At 38.8% G+C, this 25,175-nt stretch overlaps 1 protein-coding gene across 3 annotated transcripts in view; it reads right to left on the bottom strand.

The window, feature by feature from the left end:
* Nucleotides 1-25,175, bottom strand: part of TLCD4 (TLC domain containing 4) — a 68,883-nt gene that overhangs the window by 5,334 nt on the left and 38,374 nt on the right. For all 3 annotated transcript variants that reach the window (XM_027058537.2, XM_015064451.3, XM_027058538.2), the window contains exon 6: nt 14,369-14,442. In XM_027058537.2, coding sequence (XP_026914338.1) covers nt 14,369-14,442 — 74 coding nt within the window. The remainder of the gene's footprint in view (nt 1-14,368; nt 14,443-25,175) is intronic.

The raw sequence follows: 25,175 nt of genomic DNA, 5'->3' as shown, positions 1-25,175 counted from the left end.
AAGCTACAGTTATCAAGACAGCATGGCATTGGTGAAAGATCAACAGTGTTAGCTTGGAAATAGACCCACAGAAATATACTGAGCTGACTTTTGGCTATGGTGTAAAGGTAATTCAATGGAGAAAGCATCATTTTTCCAACAAACAGCTGGAACAAATGGATGTTCAGATGCAGAAAGATGAACCTACACAGAGACCTCACACTTTGCACAAAAAATAACTCAAAATGAACCACAGACATAAATGTAAAATGAAAAACTATGAAACTTCTAGAAGAAAACCCAGAAAAAAATCCGCATGATCTGAGGTTTGGCGATAGTACTTTCGATATAACACCAAAAGCATAAACCGTAGAAAAAAAATGTTGATAAGTTGGACTTTACTAAAGTTAAAAACTTGCTCTGTGAAAGTCACTGTTAAAATAGACACCCAACACACTGGAAGAGAATATTTCAAAATACATACAGGATAATATACCCAATGTATGAAAAGAACACTTACAACTCAACCATAAGGCAACAACCCAAATAAAACATGGGCCAAAGACCTTAAACACCTCATCAGGGAAGATACACAAAAGGAAAATAAGAATATGATAAGATGTTCAACATCATTGGTCATTAGAAAACTGTAAATTAAAACAATGAGATACTACTGCATATTTATAAACATAATTAAGATCCCAAAATCTGAAAATCCCGATTGCTGGCAAGGATATGGAACAACAGGAACCCTCAAGCATTGCTGGTGAGAATAAAATGGTAAAGCCACTTCGGAAAACAATATGGCAGTTACAATGCTAAACATATTCATAGCATACAACCCAGCAATCACACTCTTAGGTACTTTTCCCAACTGATTTGTGTCCACACAAAAAAATGAATGCAAACATACATACAATATGGATCTAGAATATTTTTTACTACCAGAAAGTAAGAAAGTGCTCAAAAGCAAAATGATAAGATTATATCAAAGGGCCACAGAAGCCAAGTGAAAGAATTCAATGGCAAAAGCTGTAACATTCTGAACAAAGTAAACAATGAATAAATAATGTGGTATTGGATTTAAAAAAAACCTGATGTATAAAATAAATATTCATGGATCCATAGTAATATAAACAAATGAAGGAATTAATGATTGGAGGAGAAAAGATAAATATCCTGTACAGAATAATTACAAATGATTTATGTAGATATTGTAATCTCAACGAGTTGAAACATAACTCCCCACTGCTATTCACAGGGACTCCCTTCCAGAGTTCAGTATAGAAGGCAGGTGATGTAGTAAGAGTAACTTTAAAACAGAAATGTGACAAACTCTACTTCAGCCAGGTGAGCAAGGTGAACATCAACAGTGATAAGTCATGTTTATAGTGTTCAGGCCTGGCACGCTGTCGTGAGAATGGCACTTTACTTCCACTGTCTTCCTCCAAAAACCCATAACCCGAGTCTAATGATGAGGAAAACATGAGACAAATCCAAATTGAGAACTACTCTGCAAAACACCTGACCGGGACTCCTCAAAAAACAACCAAAGTCTGAGAAACCATCACAACAGAGAGGAGTCTTTGGGAACCTTCTGTAACTTCCTTGCAACTTTTGGAGACGTCTAAAATTATTTTTTTATTTTAATTTTTTTCAATGTTTGTTCATTTTTGAGAGACCGAGCATGAACAGGGGAGGGGCAGAGAGAGGGGGAGACACAGAATCTGAAGCAGGCTCCAGGGCTCTGAGTTGTCAGCACAGAGCCCGACATGGAGCTCGAACTCATGAACCATGAGATCACGACCTGAGCTGAAGTCGGATGCTTAACCAAATGAGCCACCCAGGCACCCCTAAAATTATTCTTAAATGAAGCTTCTTTTTAAAATTGCAGTACTTTCTCTATTCTGCTTTTTTCTCCTTAAAAAAAAGATCTTGCCTAATTTTACCTCATTATTTTAGAGATTAAGTTGTAACTATAGTAAAATATGTCCATGTATCTTAATATTTAACTTGGCTGAATTAGTTATGACTAAGCTAGAAACTGCTCAGCCTCGGTAGCTAAAGCTTAACAGTTAAGAAAACCTTAAAATATTTTACTAAGAGAGATCAAAAGATCAAGTAGGAGTAATTGGTAGGATAAGAGGTATGTTACAATTTCTAAGTGTACATAGGGTGACAAGAGAGAAGCTCAATTATTCAAGGCAATTAAAAGAGAAACTATTTAGGCAGCAATGGTCAAATTAATAAAATATCACAAATGGGAAAAGCGTCACTGAAGCAGTCAAGTCAAAATCTTTTGTTCTAATCCAGATCTTCCATCCTACAGTCTCCTCTACTCCAAGGACTTCCCGTTACCCTCAGCCATTCACCTCTTGGACTGTATGGTGGCCTTGGGATCACTCAAATGACCTCTGTCATCACAACCCTTAGCATCCCACATTTCACTTTGCCCATTTCCACCTAAAGCCATTCTTTGACCTCCAGACTCTCAAGTCCCTCAGTATCAGCCTTCAGACTTTGATTACTTCCGTTCCTACCTCCCTGACCTTGGTTGGCTTCAGAAGACCTATCAGCGCCCTCAGGTCTCTCGCCACTTCACCCATCCCACCCTTGTTGCCTACCTCCAAAAGCTCATCACACCAGCCTTCCCAGGCACGTCACATACACCGCAGGTGGGTGCTGTGCTCTGCAGACAGGCTGCCGGGGCTCCAGAGCCTGCCTCTGCCACTTAACACCTGCATGGGCTTTCCTGTTATTGACCTCTATGCCTCAGGTCTAGCTCTACAAACCTGGGGACGACGACAGGACCTCCTTTCTGCTAGGAAGCTGTTACGACACACAGTAAGGATCTCCCCCTGCCATATTAAGAACTCAATAAATAACTATTCCTCACCCACATATATTTTTTTAAATGTTTAGTTTTGAGAGAAGGAAGGTCAGAGCATGAGCAGGGGAGGGGCTGAGAGAGAATCTGAAGCAGGTTCCAGGCTCTGGGCTGTCAGCACAGAGCCGAACGCAGGGCTCGGACCCACAAACTGTGAGATCATGACCTGAGCCGAAGTTGGACATTTAACTGACTGAGCCAGCCAGGCGCCCCTCCTCACCCATACAGATATTAAGGGAAATGGCAGGCACAACTATAATTTAAAGAGAGCTGGGCTTCTGCTGAATTCTCAAGTTTGCTTTAGTCCCTTTACTTAACTCTACACTCTCCATAAAGTGCTTCCAACCTCTGTGTCACCACTCAAGTCACTTCTCTTCCTCATTCCTTTCTACCTCTTAGTCCCTGCAGAGGAACTGGCCTCTTCTAACTACTGAGGTATTAAGGTTCCATCAAGCATGAATTCCCCAAACTCTGACCTCAGGGTCTCGAAACTTCTTTTCGGGCACCTTTACCTTTATACTCAGATGTATACTTCTTTGCCATGCTCAGGACCCCACTCCACCTTCTGGGACTTTAGTCCATCAATTCTCCCCTTCCTCTGTTCCATCTAGATCGATCCTTTCTTCTTTCTCACCAACATGCTCAATTCTAATCCAAAAGTCTCTCCTCTGCTTGTCTTCCCTATCAACTTTTTGAAAGAGAAGTCAACAGTATATTCACAGACATTTTTGTGAAACTTCACAGCCCAGTACAATATGATCACATTCCCCTGCAAAGGAACTGGTCACCAGTGGCTTCCCCAGGCCCAAGACAGTGGGCTCACCTTAGCCTTCATCTCAGGTGGCCTTTCTATAGCATATGACACTGCCAACCATCACACTTCCGTCTCTCCTGACTTCCATGATACTATTTCCTCTTGATTCCCTATAATCACACTTCTCAGTCTCTGCTTCTTCTGCCTGTCCCTTAAATATGTGTGCCCCCAGGGGCGCATGGGTGGCTCAGTCAGTTAAGCGTCTGATTTCAGCTCAGGTCATGATCTTATGGTTCGTGAGTTAGAGCCATACTGGGCTCTGTGCTGACAGCTCAGAGCCTGGAGCCTGCTTTGGATTCTGTCTCCCTCTCTCTCTGCCCCTCCCCTGCTTGTGCTCTGTCTCTCCCTGTCTCAAAATATAAACATTAAACAAAAAATTTTTTTAAATATGTGTGTCTCCCAAACACCATTCCCTTCTATATGTGCTACCAAGGTCATTTCATCCACTCTCAGAGGCTCACCACCCTAGCACAAATCTTTGACTTCAAGTTCTCTCACAGACTACTTGTAGTTGCATATTTCTAAGTTACTGTTGAAAATTTTCACCTAATTTTTGGTGAGCATTTACAAATCACAAATTCTCAAATATGCCTAAAACTCAACATGCCAAGAATCAATACCTTACTCCCTGCCTGGCAACCCCTCCTCTACATTACCACCACCACAAAAACTGCCTGTTTCTCTTCTGACCCTCCCAATCATTTGTTTGTTTGTTTGTTTGTTTGTTTTTGACACATGGAAACATTTTTATTTTCATGAGTAAATGCCATTCTAATATAAAAATTAAGGAATTTGCATAAGCAAGCTTTCATATAACACTGAGCCATACAAAATTGTTTTGTATAATTAAATGGCCATATTTCAGACAGCCAGATAAGACTAGAAAGAGTGCAGGGGCCATCTTTTCAGTACAGTTTGTGTGTTCGTGTGTCACAAGCATCCCAATGTCTGCTTTTTCTTTGTTCAAATTCAGGTCTTTCTGTGAAAAATGCACGTGCGTGTGTGTGTGTGTGCGTGTGTGTGCGTGGTTTGTAGATTTTATTGATTGATGAAACTGAAGTATAGTTGACATAACGTAGTATATTAGTTTCAGGTATACAACATAGTGGTTCCACATTTGTATACACCAGAATTGATCACCACAGTAAGTCTAGTTAATGTTTGTCATCATACAAAGCTGATACATTATTGATTGTATTCCCCACACTGTACCTTACCTCCCCACTCATTTTATAACTGGAAGTTGATACCTACTGATCTTCCCAATCTTCAAAACGGTGTCACCAATGACTTAGTCATCCAAATCAGAAACTTGCAGTCACCCTAGACTATTTCCACAGTCTGTAACCAAGCCCTATTTTATTTGCGAAAAGTCTTCCTTATCCCTTCCTGATTCATTCCATTCCCGCTGCTGCCATTATAATTTTTGGTCCTCAGTATGTCTTACCTCGATGACTACATTGACCTAACTGGTCTCCCTTGATTCTAATCTTTTCTCTTTTCATAAGTCCTATATTTGGTCCAGACTACTTCCTGTTCTCCAAGCACTTCGTGCACTTTCCAAATTTTTGATTGTGTGGAAAGGTGATTATGTAAAAATCCAGACTTATGGAACTTGTCCTTTGGCTTTACTATGCAATCACCAACCATATTCATCGTCTGCCAATTTTTCCATGTGACTAGTGCCTGGTCTTTAAGTCAGTCTCTTTTAAAGGGAAGAGCTCATATATTAATACAAGGTGAAATAATATTTATATACTCTTATCTTCCTCTCTCACGTCATAAGGACCACTTATTTTGTTGGCATCTACATCTTCCCTAATTTGAACACACTTTAATTCCATCAAATAAAGGCTAACAGTTTGTGAACATATGTATTGAAGCTGAAAGGGAAACAGGCAGGAAGAAGAAGGAAGACATGCATGTGAGAAGAAAGAACAGAGGGAAAACATTCTTACCCACCATCCACAGTTATTACTAAGACAGGTGTACAGGAAAGATAGAAAATTGTAGGCGTTTATAATCTTCACCCAACCCCACAGAGAAAAATTTGTCTTTGGTCATTTAGCACTTCTTCCTCCACTGCCCTTCTAAAGAAAATCGAATCTTTCAATTAAGTCCTGGGAATTAACTGTGCAGAGTGTGGTACTAACTACAAATCATGTAAAAACAAGGTATTATTTGGTGTAACTCACATCTGGAAAGAGCAGGAAGCTTCTTTGCAGATAGAGAAAGAAAAAACGTGAGGAAAGAGGATGGGATCATAGAATCAATCCCTCCACACAGCAATGGTTCCGGGAGTTTCTGGAGTTGGGAGTTAAGGATCAGAAGTTTGAATGAGCCTTGGGAAAACTGCAGGGTCTTGGAGATATTGTGAGTTCAAGAGAAGCGAAGAGAATTTTAAGAAGTGTTTCTGTGAATAACAAACGATCTTTGTTGACATCCTTGGAAAAACTCCAAAAAGGTTTTGGATGCTGTACTGTTTCTGGGACTCTACACAGAGACTGGGCAGTGAGCTGACCCTGGTTATATCCTGGTTGCAAATGTAATTCTTTCAGGCATGTAAACACTGGTATTTAATATTAATCCTGAAATTTTAGGGGTTCAGGAACTTAATTTTAGAAAAGTTGCCCCACACCCCAATATTATTTTGGCTCTCCTTCCCCTTCTAAACTATTCCTTCATTGTATGTAGTCTTCCTTATCTTATGCTTCAATTCTAGACACTCAACTTTATCACTTAAATGCCATCTTTTCTCATGGCTTCAAATGTCACCTCTACCTGATCATCCCAAAATTCCTCTCTGTACCTCTCACTACATTTCCACTCAGATGCTCTGTTTGTCCTCTTATCTAACATCTCCAGGCCAAATCCACCACCTTCCCCGCCCCCAGTCTTCCTCATACTCCGTATCTTTTCGTGGGTCAATTCCTCAAAGGTATATAGTTAAGTGATCTTAAACTCATCCCTTTTACCTACCTCTAATTTCTCATCCATTGCCAAAATCCCCTATTCTTCCCTGAAAATCTCTATTTCGTTGTCTTTTCTCTATCCCCACAGCCTAATTTGGACTCCTATTTATTTTCAGGACTAATGAAATCACACCATTCATTCACAAAACTAAGAGCTGTCTGCTAACCTCCTAACTCTACATTTTGCCTCCAATCTTCCAATCTATCCTACAAATACCAAAAACTACAATTAACTCAGGGCTATTTTCAGAATGTCTTCCTCTACTAGACTACATTCTCACTGTCCACTGGATCAAGTTCAATCAGCTCTCTCTGACACTCAATACCCTCTATGCCTATCCACCCTCTTCCTAAGGCATACTCTTTAATCCTACAAGTCTGGGTTTCTCTTTCACATGGCATGTTTATGTCACTTTTTAAAAACTCGTGTTCATTTCTTCCTGCTTGAATGGAGGGCCTCCCCTCCCCACCCACTTCTAAAATCATCCCAAAACATTTTAAGGATAGCTCACACCTTCTCAGGTGAAGACTTGCATGGCAAATATCAATCAATGATAGATCTTAAAATGTGGTCCCTGGACCTCTGAGACTTTTTGGAGGGGGTACAGGGGAAAACTATTTTCATAATAATATTAAAATATTATCCACCTTGCTCCTTGGGCTGACTTCTATAACGACGGTGCAAAGCACTGGTAGATAAACCTGGCATCTTAGTGCAAATCATGGCAATGGCACAAAATGGTACTAGTAGACATTGTATTCTCTCCTGCCACACTCTTGCAGTTTAAAACAAAACAAGGAAGTAAAAAAAAAAAAAAAAAAGAAAAAGAAAAAAAAAGCTAGAAAAGGGGGGGGGGGGAGTAAAGCCAGTTTCACTTAAGAACGCCCCTAATGAAGAATAATAATTTCATTGAATCATGGCCTTTGAGTATATCGTTTTAATATTCTGTGTGATGAAATGGGAAGTATATACAACACACGTCTGCTACAAAGTATAATAGTTGTCTGGTGGAAATACCCTTGGATGATGATTTGAATTGTGAGCTAAACTACATGCTTTTTCCATGGACCATCATTTGTACTTGAAAAAAAAAAAACCCTGAAAAACTATGGTTATCTCAACTCGGGTATTTGGCAGGCGTTTTCTCAAAAATGAAAAGTGAGTTTGTCACATCGAGAGAAGAAGCTTGTATTTGTTGCCAATAACAGAATTTGAACTTTCAAATGAAAATCAGAATTTTGGAAAATTTTTCTCTGCCACTATGAATTTGGTAGCCTCCCAATACTTAGACTTTTTAAATGAGATCAGTGGTGATACTAATGTGACGTTTTTTAATATTACTAATAAATGTACCAACATTTGGAAGACCTACATAACTCAGCGACCCAAACGGCCAAATGACCAAGGCATGATGTTACATAATTAGGCATGTGCAAAAGATTCAAAGCACAAGAAAGACCAATGGACTTGAATGTAACTATGTATAGAAAGTTTGTTGATATGGTTTCAGATTCTACATTTAACTAACCTTTAAGAAACTACCTCTTGGTGTATTTTGGTGTAATGTTCAAGAAGAATATCCACAATTATGTGAAAAGGCTACTAAAGTGTTTCTACCTTTTCCTACTACGTTATTAACTCTGAGAGGCCAGGGTTTTTTGTTTTTTGTTTTTTTTCATGTGCTTCTACCAAAACAACATTTCACAACAGACTGAAAACAGAGCCAGCCCTGAGAATCCGGCTAAATACCATCATGCCAGACACCAGAAAGATCTGCAAAAATGTACACCCGGGACACTGTTCCCTCTAGGATTGTTTTCATTTTGGCAATGTAGTTATTTTTCATACAAAAAACACATTATGTTGACATAAAATATTATTGTTGCTATTAAATGAATTAATAAATATTTTTAATGTCGCAGTCTGAAGTTCCAATCTGGCAAATATCAATAGATAGAAGCCCACAGGAAATAAAAGTTCATTCAAGTCCTCAATAATTTATGAGATCTACAAGTTTGAGAACAGCTGTTTTACACCATTAATACCAGCACTTTTTTGTTTTCACATAATGTCTTGTTTTACTAGCTCATTATTTTCTATTTTTAAGTCCTATTTTCTCAAACACAGACACACCACTAGACACCATACTTGAAGGTCCCGGAAGGCAGGGACTGGGACATTTGGGTACTGAGGAGGTATTTAGTAAGTACTGAATTCACATATCAAGGAGCATATGTACAAAGTTCTTATAAGATATTGAATTTTAATATCAATGCAATGCATAAATATGTCCTCATGACAGTTCATTGCATTTAGGGAAGAAAGAAGTTACCACCACTGAATTAGTTTTTATAAAAAGAAACCTGATGCACGGGTATAACTCAGCAGCAGAAATTTAACTGAAGCCCAGGTGTCTAAGCTTTATTTTAGTCCTCTTCCCTCTAGAAGCCACCACATGCATCCCATGTGTCTTCTTAAATTATACAAAGCTCCAAAATAGAGAAAACATAAAAATACCACAAACTCTAAAGAAAACAATTAACCAACAGAAAACTCTAAGAGAGCTTAAGTGGCTGCGCTTGATTTTGTTACTATCTGCTTGCTCTTCTGTGATACCATTTCTTGTTCACATTCCAAACACACTTCTCCCTTTCTTAATTTACTAAAGACTCAAAGATTTTAGATAAAGGTGTAGAATTAAGCTATCTCTAATTTTATGAGTTCTCAGAGAGTTTCAAACAAAAACAAATTGAAGTTTCTTTAAGCGTCAGTTAATTTTCTCCTGCTTCAAAGTCTCATAATCTGAATCACATTCAAGAGATGCTAAAGTTTAACTGATCACTTCCCAGGGGTCATTTTTTCAAAAAGCAATTAAATGGCTACTATGTGCCAGACAATGTTGGAGTGCTGGACCATGCAAAGTTGAACAAAATTGCACCCTTGATCTAATGAACACAGAGGTGAACCAGAAGAAACAGAGAGAGAGAGAGAGAGAGAGAGAGAACATTATCATAAAATACACTAATCCTAATGGGGTAAATGTATGTCACTATTGTGGAAGCACAGGTGAGGGACACCCAGCTCAACCCAAAAGAGATGGATACAGTGATGGAAATAATCCTCAGGCTGAGTCTTGAAGGATGAGCCAGGAGACCTTTTCAGCATATGGACAAGTTGGAATGAGAGGAGATTTTGGAGGGAAAAATGTGGTGGAAAGAGAGAAGACAGCTATTCTTGGAAAATTTTGTATCACATTGAAGAGCCCACATCTTACCCTGTAATGCAGCAGGAGCCACTGAGGGGATTCAACCAGGGAAGCTGCATGTTCGTTTTTGGGTTTTAGGGGGATCATCATGGAAGATACTGATAGAGAAGAGAGACAAAAGGGGAACAGGACCGGAGACAGGTAGACGATGTAAAGCAGGGATCAGCAAAACTTCTTCCACAAAGAGAGAGTAGACATAAAGTAAGAGGTTTTGGAAGCTGTATGGTCTCTGTCACAATCAACTTTGCTGTTGCAGTTTATCAGCAGTCATGTAAACAAGTGAACAGAGCTGTGCCCCAATAAAACTTCATTTGCGAAAGAACAGCAATGGGTTTGGCCCTCGAGCCTTAGTTTGCCAACCTGCAGTCTAGAACAGCACTGTCCTAAAAAGCTTTCTGCAGTAACGAAAATGGTTTATGGATGTGCTACCCAATTCAGTAGACACTAGCCACATGGGGCTGTGAAGCATTTGAAATGTTACAAGTTAGACTGAGAACTGAATTTTTAACTTAATTTAAATGTTAAATAGTTACATGTGGCTTGTGGTTACCCTACTGAGTAGTACAGGGTTAGAGTACTGGTACAGTAGCTTAGGCAAGAGATGATGATCGAGGGCACTGACGGTAGAGATGGAGAGTCAGTGGCCAAGGCAAGAAATATTTAGGAGGTTTTCTGGTAAGACCTGGTGATGGACCAAATGTGGGTAGGGGAGAACAGTCAAAGGTGATTCCCACATATCGAGCGGGAGTGACCAAGAATGGCTGGGCCACATGCTGAATGAGAGGATATGAGACTACAGAGGGAAATATGTTGCATTCTATTTTAGACATGTTGAATTTGATGTTCCACCTGGGAGGAGAAAACACTTGACTAAGACACAAAGAAGTGCGTAGTATTAAATATGTTCTTTTTAAGGAGAAAACAACTGTAGTACAGGGATGTTAAATAACTTACCCAAGGTCAGGGCAGGTAAGTGACAAGGTTGAATTGCAACTTGAGTGTATCTGATTTTAAAACTCACACATTGCTCATTATGCCGAAATGAGCAAACAGGTAATCGCTGCTGCCTTGAAAATAGAACTCACCCCAGGGAGAAGCACTGGGCCACCCCAGAGGAAGATCAGTGGGCCCAGAAGAGAGCCTCAGGGAACACCAGCATGTACGGAACTGTCTCTTACTAAGGAGAGTGAGAGAGGATGGTCAGAGAAATACAAGGACCAGATGAGTGCAGTGTCATGAAAGCAAAGGGAGTTGGGCCTTAGAAGGAGGTGAGGAATAGCATCGAGTCCACAGAGAGACACAAGACAGGCACCAAGGGTGTTCACTAGATTTTGCAACTAGAAGTCACTGGTGCCTCTAATGAAGCGGTTCCAGCAGAATGACAGAGGAGGAAGCCTAACTTTAATGAGTTAAAGAGCAAAAAAGATACAAAAAAGTAGAGAAAGTAAGCATAGACTATGCACTTCCAGTTTAGCATACTGAATATGTACGTCATTTAGAACTTATTGAACATATACCAAACGGCAAGCACGAAACCTCATTGAATCTCACAACAAACTGTGAGGCCTATAGGCATCGTTATCCCTGTTTTATAGGTAAGAAACCAGGCTTAGAGAGATTAAATAGTCTTCCACTCATGTCCAATGGTAAGTGGGAGAGCTTGGGTCTGAATGTGGGTCTTTTGACTTCAAAGAACGTGCTCTTTGCTCTATACTTCCACGATTTCAGTCTTTGAGGATTGCAGAAGAATTATTATTTTAAAAAATTAAATGGCAGAGCCCAAGGAACTGATTATCTTCCTCAAAAAATAAGATTACATAGGGGTGCCTGGGTGGCTCAGTCGGTTAAGCGTCTAACTTTGGCTCAGGTCACAATCTCACGATTCATGGGTTGGAGCCCCGCGTCGGGCTCTGTGCTCTCAGCTCAGAGCCTGGCGCCTGCTTCAGATTCTGTGTCTCTCTCTCTCTCTCTCTGCCCCTCTCCTGCTCATGTTCCCTCTCTCTCTCAAAAATAAGTAAATGTTAAAAAAAGATTACACCATCCGCAACAGTGGCATACAAAATAAGATAGTGTATAAGCACTTGGGAAAGAAAAGGTTAAGCAGCAGATCTATAACCCATTCTTTCCTGTTTTGCGGGTGGAAGGACCACTCCTCCCCCTTCCCCCACCACCTTTGGCAAGAAAAAAAGATCAGGCTAATTGCTTGGTAAGCATACTAATGACAGGCCTCCCGATAAATAGACTAATGGTATGTGTTGCTGGAGAGTCTCATCCACGAATGCTTTTAGGACTTAACCTACTCTAGGATTGCTTATGGCAAACAAACCTAGGATGTACAGATTTATGGGGCCTGACCCTCTGGGGAATGTTACATAAGTTATGTAATTATCTGAGTATTATATGGAGATGTGTCATAACCAAGAAAGGTCCTTCTATGTCCGCAATATGAACTATGCATATTGTTTATGGCCCTCATAGATAACTTCCAGAGTGTGCCCAATGCAAAAAGGACCCAGGGAGCCATTTTGATGTATCAGGATCCTTGAGATTATTAGTAAGGTTTAATACCGGATATATTCTCTAACTCACATGAGTCTGATTTGACAGTTTCAATTCTCTGGGTTATCTCTATACTACTTCACAAAAGGCTACATGCAGTCATGGGAGCCTCCCCTGGCTTGGGACTTTGACCTAAGATTTTAAAGATAGGGAAATTTTTCAAAGATGGAGGGTAAATGGATGATGTGAATAAAGAAAGAAACGTCAGAATAACCCAGAGGTGCATGACACAGTAAGTGTTCAAACCTGACTCTAATGAGTAGTAAGAAATAAGGCTGGAGACACAGGGAGCATGCTGCAATGAATGTCAAAGAGAAGAGTCTAAACAGGATTCAGTTTTTGGAAGAAAATAAGGTATAGAAAATGGAACACAGGGAACACTACGTCGGCAGCACTGTGAGGAAAGGATTGAAGAGAGGGTGAATCTGGAACAAGGGAAGTCAGTTGGAAGGCTATGGCAGTAAGTGAACCATGGACATCCCAAAGGTCCCCAACTAGGACCATGGATATGGAGTGAAAGGAATAGCCAACACTGCACAGAAAAAAACATCAGTAGACCTCGTTAAATGACAGGATAAGGGTAATAAAGCCTCATTACAAATCCATTGGCAAATATGAGTAACTACCTCCCTCCATGAGGTGGAGCTTAATTCCCTCTCTCCCTTGAGAGTGGGCTACATTTTGTATCTTGCTCTTAAAGAACAGAGTAAGGAAAAGAAAAAACTTCACAGTGGAGAAACCTGGCAAATACCACCTCAACCATGTGATGAAAGTTCAAATCCCCACTGATGTCATGTGGACGCATGTACCTCCTGATACGATGTGATGACAAGGGCACTCTGCCTCCATGGAATTCCTCCCCAAACCCCATAACCTCCATCTAGTCATAAGAAAAACAGACAAATCCAGACTGGGGGACTCTTTATAGAATAACTGGACAGTACTTCTTAACACTGTCAAAGTCAGAAAAACAGGGAAAGACTCAGAACTGTTACAGACTACAGGAGACCAGGAAGACATGACAACTAAATGCAGTGTGGCAGTCTGGACTGAATCCTAGAACAAAAAAGAAAACACTGATGGAAAAACTGGTGTAATCCGACAAAGTCTGTAGGTCACTTAAGACTGATGTATCAATATCGGTTTCTCAGTTTTGACAAATGTCCCAGGGTAATAGAAGACATCAGCAATAGGAAAAACTAGGTGAGGAGGATATAAGAGTTCCTGTGCTATCTTTGCAACTTTTCTGTAAATCTAAAATTAGAACACTGTTTTTCTTAAATGAGGAACTCAGGTAATGTCAATATCAGAATTTGGGAACAGGAGTAAGTTGGTGTCAAGAATATGAACAGGAAAGGCACCTGGGTGACTTAGTTGGTTAAGCATCTGACTCTTGATTTGGGCTCAGGTCATAATCTCATGGTTCTCGAGTTTGAACCCTGCGTTGAGCCCTACATAGGGCTCCCCACTGACAGTTTGGACTTGCTTGGGATTCTCTCTTTCTCCCTCCCTCCCCCACGCTCTCTCTGCCACTCCCCTGCTCGCACGCATGCACACAAGTGCTCACACATGCTCTCTCTCAAAGTAAATAAACTTAAAAAAAAAAAAAAAGAATATGAACAGGACCCAAGATGAACCCAAGTATAATAAAGCATCATCACCTTTCTGAGAGAGCTCTGTTCAAAAGCTAGGACCACCACTTTCTAGCTAGGGGATCTTGGACAAGTTTCTCCAACCCCTCCAACGTTTACTTTCCTCACTTGCACAATGGTGGTAACAGTTCATATCACATATTCTCATTTTTATTTAGTAGCTTTAGGATCTTGGAAAAAAATTTCCCCAAACTAAAGGTAAACAGCATAAGTGTAAAATAATGATATCAATAACTTACCGCTGATTCACAAAGGGACTGGAAAGTTCTGCAAGCAGGCGAAAATTCCCAATGTATGCCAGTACTCCATCCTTCTGGATGATAAACATAAAACATGATGTCAGGGAGGCCATTCTTATCAAAATTTCAAAATATTAAAGGAACATTCAATAACTTCTCAGCATAAAATAACAATCAATGTCAAAACAGACCAAGTCTCCTAATTTTCTTCATGAGAAATTAGAAATGTCACTAGAATTCTACATTATTTTTAAAAGATAGCATATTGTATACACTTATGTTCATTTATAAAAACAGATTTTAAGCTGTTGTCTCATGTTGAATTAATGAATTCTGCAAATAGCCATCAGTAACGGCATCCTCAAATTGCTGTAGAAATAATTACCAAAGTAGTGTGAATTTCAGCACTTGAGGAATTTTAGAGCAATTAAATACCTAATAGAAACTCATTCTTATATCTATTAATGAAAGCACCTTAAAATCTCAAAAGTGTACTTCATATCCTAATTAACAACATGTGAGCCTGTGAGCCGATGCTTATCTGCCAAATGTAACAACACATGCTAAAACTGATCTATCACATTTGACCTGAAAAAATATTTGTCAATTGGAAGATCCTACAGCTAAAACCCATACTTTCAGGACCTTTCTGAATTTAGAAACATAATACCTGGTACACTGTATGAGTTTAATAATAGGAAAAGTAGAGCAGAGTTAATAAGCATTAGAAAGAACACCAAACGTATACATTCCAAAAGTTCATGTAATTTAAAAACTGTTACTAGGTAAATAGAGTCATTCCACCACTTCCAGTTAAATCAGAATTATGACTGTACATAAAAAGAAATAATCCTACCTGCCCCCAAAACATTAGGTATACATGGAACTTCAGTCCTAAAAGCTATATACATGCTGCCTTCCAAATGGGAATATAAAGCAAAAACAAAAAACAAAAAAACCCTTTTTATTTGAAGGGTTTTCAGTTCTTCTCCACGGAAATTATTTTAGAGATTAAAAATTCAGAGCTGGTTTCAAGAATTAGCTTTTCCAAGACTAATCTAGAACTTTTTAAATCTCAAACTCACTGGCCTTAGGGAAACTGAAACGTGTGATGAGGAGAAACGGAAGGAGGAGGGACAAAGGGGCAAAGGCAGTGGGCAAGGTGAGTACTGTGCACAGGGGGTGACTGGCTTTACCTCAAGTCAAGAGAGGCATAGCCATACCAGTCCAAGCACACATGACAACATAGGAGAAATAACTATGTACATGTGTCACGACTTTATCATGGAAATATGAAGAGTCGGTGTTTATTTGAAATTATATATTTTTCTGTATTATTTACTTTTCTGTTACAATAAAAGCTTTTATTTAAACAAACAAGATTAGTTAATAGTGGTAATTAGTCGTAATTAAAAATAGGACTAATTTAACAAATAAAATGCGTGAAACTGTAATATTTTTAGGTTTCCTTTTGCCCTTTTAACTTTCTTTTGGATATTTAAATTTAGGAGGCTACATTATTATATATTTTTAAGAGACATAAATCTGAGACTTTGTAAAAGGAGAATGTAAATACAATGGGACTAATTAAATAGTTGTTACCTATATTTAATAAAAAATAACAGTGACATCTTCTTATCCACAATACAGATTTTTCTTTTTCTTTTTCCAGTATTACTTCTCTGAACTGCCTACAGCCTTTGGTGTGTGTGTGTGCGTGTGTGTGTGCGTGTACACAAGCAAGTACACACACACACACACACACACACATATACACGCACACACACATATTTTTTTTTCAAGAATGAAATACAGTCCAACATAAAATTACTTTGACTTGTAGCTCTGCTCTTAGGAATCCACATTACAGTATCACTCCAATAGGATGACCTCAACCTAAATATTTTCTTAACAAAGGTGTGAGCATAAAATACTTGAGACTTTTACTAGCAACAGCAGGCTTTTTGGAGTTACAAGAATTAAGTTCCCAGCTCTCTGAAAAGGTCCATCCACTTTGTATCTATAGGCTTGTTTTGATAGACCAGCTATTTGTCTCTAAGGTCTTTTGCATGTACAAATTCATCATATAAACTATCCACTTCTAAAATAGCCATCCTTTTTCAATACTGCAAAGCATACAAAATGGATTCCAAATAAGTTACAGTTCTAGTGAAGAAAATCGTGTTCAATGTGGCTACCATTTTCTGGTAATGCTTTTGAGTTCAGAAGCAGTCTTATTTCCCCAAATGAGCCATTCTTCCATTGTATGCTTGTCACAACCCTCAGACTACATTAACTAACAGAGGTGCTAATAGTTCATCCTTTTGTAGATGCTTCCGGGTTCCTCAGCAGTCATCAGTTTTAAAGAAACAGTACATGAATATCTGATTATTTAATGTAATACTTTTCTGTTTTCTCATCCTCGATTTATTTCCAAATTACAGAAGGACATTCTCTTTACCTCACACTCTACACGTATGATTTTACGGCTGGCCAACGCATGCTGGCAATAATTGTAGCTATCTTATAGGCACAGGTCTATGGAAGCCATCTCCCTCCATTTCTGTGAAGTCAAAACTCTCATTGGTTCTTCAGGTTTTGAGGAAGCTAAAGGTGAGAAAGAACTTTCATTATGAAAGCCTCAACATCAGAGGTAAGCAAATCACATCTCTTTGTGGCACTTTTCTACGCGAGGTGTAGAAGGTGTTTCACAGGTAGTATCTTTTCATTTTCTTTGGTGAGAAGTGTATAGACCGAATGGAATTTGCCACGTTTACATTTGCACTGCCTGCCAAATGTGCAGACGTATTGAGCAAAATCTAATTCGTCTTTGAACAACACATCAACAATTGTTATTTCATGTGGTTTCTTTATAATCTTCATAGGAGTCAAAAATTCAACTTGAAACTCCATTTTTCAAATCCCAGGAGCTAAGAGCTAGGGGAACATGTTTTTATTGCTGTCATTCCATGCAACATCTGCTAGAGGAAAGAAAGCACGATTATTGGGAATATCCAACAGAATAAGCTCTCTCTACTGTGAGAAACCAACACATCTGTTATTAGAATTTACCCCTTTTTCGCCGACAGGATGTTTTCGTTGCAACCTCTGAATCAGGAAATGTAACTTTACTCAGTTTCATAGAACAGTCAAGGGAACAATAAAATGTGTATATCCATGTGGTATGTCCAAGTTTTATGCCTGCTATTATTTCAACTGAGCGTCAGTATCTTTTTGGAAGATGAAAAAAGTACAGCTCCATTTAGATGCACTTGCCTGTCTCATTTCAGACTTGTGAGACGCAGTCTCTTTAGGCGCTTTTCCATCCCCATCTCTAGCAGGCTTGTATTAGATTGCTGGGGGTGCCATAACAAAGTACCACAGGATGGGTGGCTTAAACAACAGAAACGTATTGTCTTAACAGTTCTGGAGGCTAGAAGTCTGAGATCAAGGTGTTGGCAGGCCCATGCTCCTTCTGGAGGTTCTAGGGAAGGATCTGCTCCAGGCCTCTCTCCTAGTTTCTTGCAGTTCCTTGGCTTCTAGGCATCTCAACTCCAATCTTCACATGGCATTTTCCCTACGTGCATATATGTGTCCAAACTTCCCCTTTTTATAAGGATACCAGTCATGTTGGATTAAAGGACCCATCCTATTCACCTATGACCTCATGTTCACTTAACCAAAAACATCTGTAATGACCCTATTTGCAAATAAAGTCACATTCAGTGGTACCAGGGCTCAGATCCTCAACATAAGAATTTGGGGGTAGGATACAATTCAATCCGTAACAATGCCCAATCCTAAATTCTTTTCTGCATATTGTACAGTCTAGTCTCTTTTGGTTATCTAATACCCTAACCCATGTGTCTTTCCATCCACCCATAATAACATCATTATATACTAATGTATATAATAATATATATTATACATATTTCCATATATAATAACTATAACCTTCTTAATGGTGAACTTTGGGGGCATTCTGGTGTTGGTATCCTAGTGTTCTCATTCTCATCTGATCTTCCAAAGGGCAAAGATGACTGTTAATGCTCATGATTACAACACACTTCCATGGTATCATTCAGTGTAATGCGACAATAAATGATCCATTATTATGAACTGCAAATCGTGGGTGCCACAATTTTTTTGCATCAAAGGGAAAGACTTCACAGGATACGGGATTTTCAGTAGTAAAACAGTAAAACCAGGATGGACTTGGGCAGGCCACTCCCTTCTTTATTATGAATTTTATTATAATGAATCCCAAATGGTAGGTAAACTTTTTCATTTTAATACATAATTAAAATCACATTCCTAGCTCTGAGAAAGAGGAATGAATAAAGAGTAAATGTCTGACCTCTCTAACTCATCCAGCACAAAGAAGCACTTTCAAGTAATAGGAAGCAAATTGCCTTTCATATTCCAAGTTCCTGGATGTTTTATGGACTTATTTTTTAGTTTTGGTGATTTATTTAAAGTTTAGGTGAGTGTTTGCAAAGGAAGTGACTGGGATATTTCAGATAAGAAAAGGTCAGAAAAATAATTAATTGTGTTTAGTTGGAGACCATCCTGGTAAAATTAAAAAGCTGAAATGTTCTGCTTTCCTCTTCTCCCATATTTAAATTCTTCAGTGACTAGGGGAAGGGAGAAGAGCTTTGAAAATAGTGCACAACTAGAACATGACCCTTGGGGAGGCAACAAATGCAAAGAAAAGAGTTACTTTAGTCAGATTCTTACTTGAACCAGACAGAAAAATTTCAGAAATAGTTGATTAGTATAATCCTCTATCATAATAACTTCATGTACTTAACACTCACTTTTGTTTTTAAAGATAAATTTTCCCATCTATAACATTGCCTTTCTCCCTCAGTTAAAGGTAGCTCTTTTTCCAATCTATTTTTCCTAACAATCTTCTTTTGTTTAGTTTTTTTTAAAATGTGTGGCATTCTAGGTAACTATACCCAATGTTTAGAGAATATGACATACCAAATTGCTATAAAATATGAGTTAATATATTCCTAAGGTCAGCCAAAGCCTTGCTAAATTATTTACTATATCTTTCAAATAAATCATTTTATCCAAATATGAAATGCAATACTGAAATTTTTTAAGTTTTTGTTTGTGATTTCTAAAATATTTTTAAGCAGACTGTCCAAAGTCATGCAAAATATTGAAATAGTAGCAATCGCCTTACTCTTAAATTTTAAGAAACAATTGTAAACATTTCTCTCTAGTGAATTTTAAAAATACAAACTTATTAACTATACTATGTCTAAGACTTTTTTGAGAGTTTAGAAGATTTCTTCGAACTCCTTTCAAGTGGTTATAAAATTAAAAGTAACTATTAACCAAAGTGTCAAATTAGTATCAGATAAAACCGGACTCTATAATAGTCTTTAAATACTAAAAGTTACTAGTAAAAATAGTCAATTTGATATGTTGCTTTCATCTAAATTTAGCCAAAATGCAGTATCTCCACACTGAAAAAACCTCTTGAGTTTATAAAAGAAATGGGCATAGCATCCTGGCTTTTCTTCTAATTTCTCTTCCCTCTTCCCAAAGAAAATGGTTCTCTCATATCTAACACAGTCGTTCTCAAAGTGTGGTCCCCAGACTAGCAGCATCACCAACACCTGGAAATTTGCTAGATGTACATTTTCTTGGGCCCCATCACAGACTTACTGAATTAGTAACTGTGGAGGTCAGATGAGCAATATAAGTCTAATAGGCCCTCCAGGTGATTCCAATATTGACTAAAGTTAGAGAACTACCATCCTAGCTTACAGATGATCGAGGAATCTCTAAGCCCTCAGGAAACTAGCTCCATACTTCTCTGAAATTGTAATTAGCGAAGATTTACAAACCCCCCATCAGATCCTACAGCATTATCAAGGTAGACCAGCTGCATCCCTCTAGAAATATTTTCCTGACTCCTGAATCCTGAGCTAGGTCTGGTGTTTCAACAGATTTCTCTGCCTGTCTGTTAAAGTACTTACACCCTTGCAAATTATCTATATTCCTTGTGTCTCTATATTCTATGTTGTATCCATAAAGCCTAGTACAGTGCCTGGTGCATATTTCCTGAGTTGAACCTCACCTACTCCTCAGTGTGAAGCAAGGAGAATCACCTCCAAAACCAATTCCCAAGAGTCCTGCAAACCTATATCTGAGTGGGTGAGCACTCTGATGATAATGTAAGTGTTCCATTGTAAAAGAAAAGGAGAAAAATATCCAGATTTTAATTCTGTAAAGAGATCAGTAGAAAAGAATTAGAGGTCATGAGAAATGTGTTATGATAAAAAAAGTCTTGATATTTAATCTCCAAAACTTGATACATTTAGATTAGTGAAACAAGACAGAAAAAAGTGGGTTGGCAAGTAAGAGGTGGGGAAGATCACCTCACACCCATCAAATTGGCTAATATCAAAGACAAAAAGTAAGTGCTGGCAAGGGTATGGAGAAAAGGGGACCCTCATGCACTGTCGGTGGGAATATAACCTGATGCAGCCACTGTGGAAAACAATAGAGGGTCCTCAAAAAATTAAGAAAACTATCATATGATACAGCAATTCCACTTCTCAGTATTTACCTGAAAAAAAAAAACAAGAACACCAATGCACCCCTATATTCATCACATTATTTACAACAGCTAAGCTGTGGAAGCAACTGAAGTGCCCATCAATAGATGAATGGATAAAGAAGATGTGGTATGTATATACAATGGAATATTAGCCATCAAAAAGAATGAAATCTTGCCATATTTGAGAACAAGGATGGACTGGACCTGGAGGGTTATAGGCTACATTAAATAAGTCAGACAAAGAAGCAAATACCATATGATTTCACTTATATGTGGAATCTAAAAAAACAAATGAATAAACAAAAGGGAAAAGAAACAGATTCTAGATACAAAGAACAAACTAATGATTGGCAGAGGAGAGGCGTGTTAGTTGGGGGGGCGGTGTCAGAAGGCTAACAGAATGGAAAGGGAAGGGTGTTAAGAGGTACAAACTTCCAGTTATAAGTAGGTCATAAAGACATAATGTACAGCAAGGAGAATATAGTCAACAATATTGTAATAATTTTATATGGTGATAGATGGTACTAGACTTAACATGGAGATCACTTGGCAATGTATAAAAACATAAAATCATGATAATGTAAGCCTGAAACTAATAGGATATTGTTTAAGTATACTTCAATTGAAAAAAAAAAAAGAGGTAGGAGAATTTGAGACCTGCATGACAGCTATGGATCAGAAGGAAAATGGCTAGAAGCTGGTTATGTATGAGCATGCCAGCAAACTAAGAAGCCCTTTCTTAACTGTGACTATTACTGAACTTCTCTAACCCCATTTCCATATCTCTCTATAAATATGGTGAATATTTTTTAAAGAGCTGCTATTAGGAGTGTATGGCTGCCCCTCCCACCATCCCCATCTTCCCCATTTTATGAAACAGTGGAATGACAGAATTAACTGAGAAATGGAAGTGTCTATGAACCACTATATCCTGCTGCTGATGGCAGAATTTCCATAAATATTTATTGGCCAGCTGACTGCTAGAATCTTTCAAACTCTTATTCTATTTGGGCAATTCATTATGATAATTAAGCAAGTAAGTCTGGGGAGGCAGGGATGTTACGACAGGATCACAAGCCTGTGGCATGGAGGCCAGGATTTGAACCCTAGCACTCCTGGGTGACCTCTGGCCAAGCTGATCTAAATTTCAGTTTCTCAGGGCACCGAGATCTGGTTAAGCATCCGACATTAGCTCAGGTCATGATGTCATGGTTTGTGAGTTGGAGCCCTGTGTCGACTCTGTGCTGACAGCTCAGAGCCTGGAGCTTGCTTCTGATTCTGTGTCTCCCTCTCTCTCTGCCCCTCCCCTGCTTGTGCCGTGTCTTCTTCTGTCTCTCAAAAATGAATAAACGTTAACAAAAATTTTTTAAATAAATAAATTTAAGTTTCTCCATTTGTAAAATGGGCATAATACCATCTTTTTTGACAGAACTGATGTGAGAACAAGATATGTACTAATAGCAACCAAGAAAAATATGAAAATAGAAAAGGCACTCAAAAAGTGGAAAAAAGGGGCATATCGGGGGCTCAGTCAGTTAAGCATTCGACTCTTGATTTCAGCTCAGGTTATGACCCCAGGGTTGTGGGATGAAGCCCGATGTTGCGCTCCATGCGGAGTGTGGAGCCTGCTTAACATTCTCTCTCTCTCGGCCCCTTTCCCCTGCTCTCCTACTCTCTAAAAAAAATAATAATAATAAAATAAATAAAAAGTAAAATAGTGGAAAAAATTTTGCAGTTAAAGGTGAAACTGAACCCAGTAATTTTTCATATCCTGATTGTACAGAAGACTGATTAAGTTTAAGAACAAGTCCTAAAAGGGCCTATGCCATCCTGTCTATGTAGAAGTCTCCACCTCACTGATATTTGAATGACTTCACAGGACCAAGGGCCCAGCCTGAAACGATGAGCAGAAAGGGATGATAATAAGAATGACAGGTCGCCATCACAATTAGTGAGGACTAAATGTTGGTTCACTATTGCTATTTCAAGATAAAACATAAATTATGTCCACACATCACTTCTCAAAAAGTCGTCAATCTTACTTTCTAATTGTTGCAGGAAAAAAACATCCAGTTTGAAAAGGAAAATAAATACTTCCACGGGGGAACAGTTTTATCTACCAAATAGATGACACCAACTTTCCACCTCACAACTATATTTCACTCAGCTCAAATTTCACTCTGTTCAGGACAACTTTATGTTTCTTACCATCATAATGTGGTAGGGTTGAAATGGACTCTGAAGATGGCCTCGTTCTATTACCAACTGATATTTAAATCCCATCTACCAAAGCTCTTCCAATTTGCCCTTCAGCCTGCACAACTCCATGGTGAGAAGTGTAGCATCTCCTAAAGCTGTCTGCTCCTTCCTGGGAGTGCTATTCATAAGTTTCAGAACTCTAATGCACCCTCTCTGACTTCCATCTACCAGTCCTACTTCTGATCATGGTAATCCAAAATCTCTTCTTCACATGATAACCCTTGAAATATTTAAAGACCATTCATGTCTATCTTCTTTCCAGGTACCATTTCCAATTTGCTCAGAAAATTCTGGCCTACCCCCTTCAGAGTTCCTGAACCTTATTAACTGGCAGTCTTCAGACAACAAGAACAAAGAGGACAAACAACAAAAACCAACAAATCTCTTGGTGAAAAAAAAAATGTTTACACACAATAATCTCTACACATTAGCCAGTAAAGTCAAACATGTACAAACATCTTTTTGAAGGTGCAGGGTAACCTTTCCAAAGAGAATTTTAGCAGAACATGTCCATATACTTAAAAATGCATCCCACTTTCCCAGGATTTCCTCTCTACAGAATTATTCTTTGAAAATAATTGTGTATGGCACAAATATGAAAAGATATAAGGATGTTCACGCAAGTTATATACAATAGTGAAACTCAGAACAAACGTGTAACAATAGGGAATTGGTTAAATATGATTATATATCCACATGCTGCCAATAGAGCTAATGATCCAACCAGATGGCCTGAGAATAAAACACATTTTCAGAACTTACAACAAACTTAGAGAATTTACCTCCTTCACACTCTTCCTTAGGAAATCATTTGAAGTTATGCTGCAGCACAATGAGTGAGTGAACCAAGAAAGACAGACATGGGATCCAGGAAAACAGTGGCCCCAAACCAGGAAAGTCATGGCAGGAAGCCCAGGACACTGGGCAGCAGACCTAGAGAGCAGTCTGTTCAGACTGAAGTGGAGAATGGAGGGTTCCAAGGGCAGGTATCTGGGAAAAAACGATCGCAGAGATGTGATGCTATCCTTGAGAGTATGGAACAACTCAAATATATGATAAAGGCCAAGAACATGTTGCAAGAAAAAAGGGAAGCATTGGAAACTCTAAACAAAAATTAGACAGGAAATGTAATCTTGTTTGTGCAGTCCACTATTTTAATATGATTGTCATAATTGATTGTCATAATTTTCATATTGGTTTTCTCTGTGTAGGATCAAACAGATGTAAAGGAAAACTTGGTTCAAAATCTTGACAATACAACCCACCCCCCCACCAAGTACAAATGACAAACTGAGAAGTGTAGTGGTTAGAGACACAAAAAGTAGCATAGGAGCACTAATACCCTCACCTTAAAAAGTATCAAGAGGTGCTACAGAACCAGAAATGGAAGTTTTCAGAGGAACTTAGAAACTAAAATTCCTTTAACAACACTGAAAGGAAGAAGGGAAAGGAAAGAGAGATGTGAGAGTTAAATGCTTATTGTAACAAGAAGATAATGTCATCCAACATTGACAAATAAGACGGTGACAGTCTCCAAAGATGGCTGCCATCACTTCCTTCCCTTCCTAGATGTGCACAGTGCTCCTCATATGAAGAGGTGGGGTCTTATTTTCCTCCCCTTGAATCTAGGCTGCCCTAGAAAACTCACGTGACCACCAGAATGCAGTGGAAGTAACATCCTGGGTCTTCTGAAGCTCAGTCATGAGAAGCTTTGCAGAGGGGCCGCAGGAGGGGCCACAAACAGGCACTGTAGGCGACAGCCTCTCTGCTGTCAGAGAGCCAGCACCAATTGCCAGACACTGGAATGAGCCTCTTTCAACCCAGTTGAGCCTTTAGAGGACTCCAGTCCCAAATGCTACTTAACAGCACCCACATGAGAGATCCCATGCAAGAACTGTCCCACTTTTTTTTTTTTATATTATTAAGAACTCATGAGTCAATGGTTTTCAATGGCTACAATAGTTATTC

This window comes from Acinonyx jubatus, chromosome C1 (genome assembly GCF_027475565.1).
Source record: "Acinonyx jubatus isolate Ajub_Pintada_27869175 chromosome C1, VMU_Ajub_asm_v1.0, whole genome shotgun sequence".
In the NCBI taxonomy this organism is placed as follows: domain Eukaryota; kingdom Metazoa; phylum Chordata; class Mammalia; order Carnivora; family Felidae; genus Acinonyx; species Acinonyx jubatus.
The sequence above is the reverse complement of the archived record's forward strand: the minus strand, read 5'-3'. Positions and strand labels throughout refer to the sequence as shown.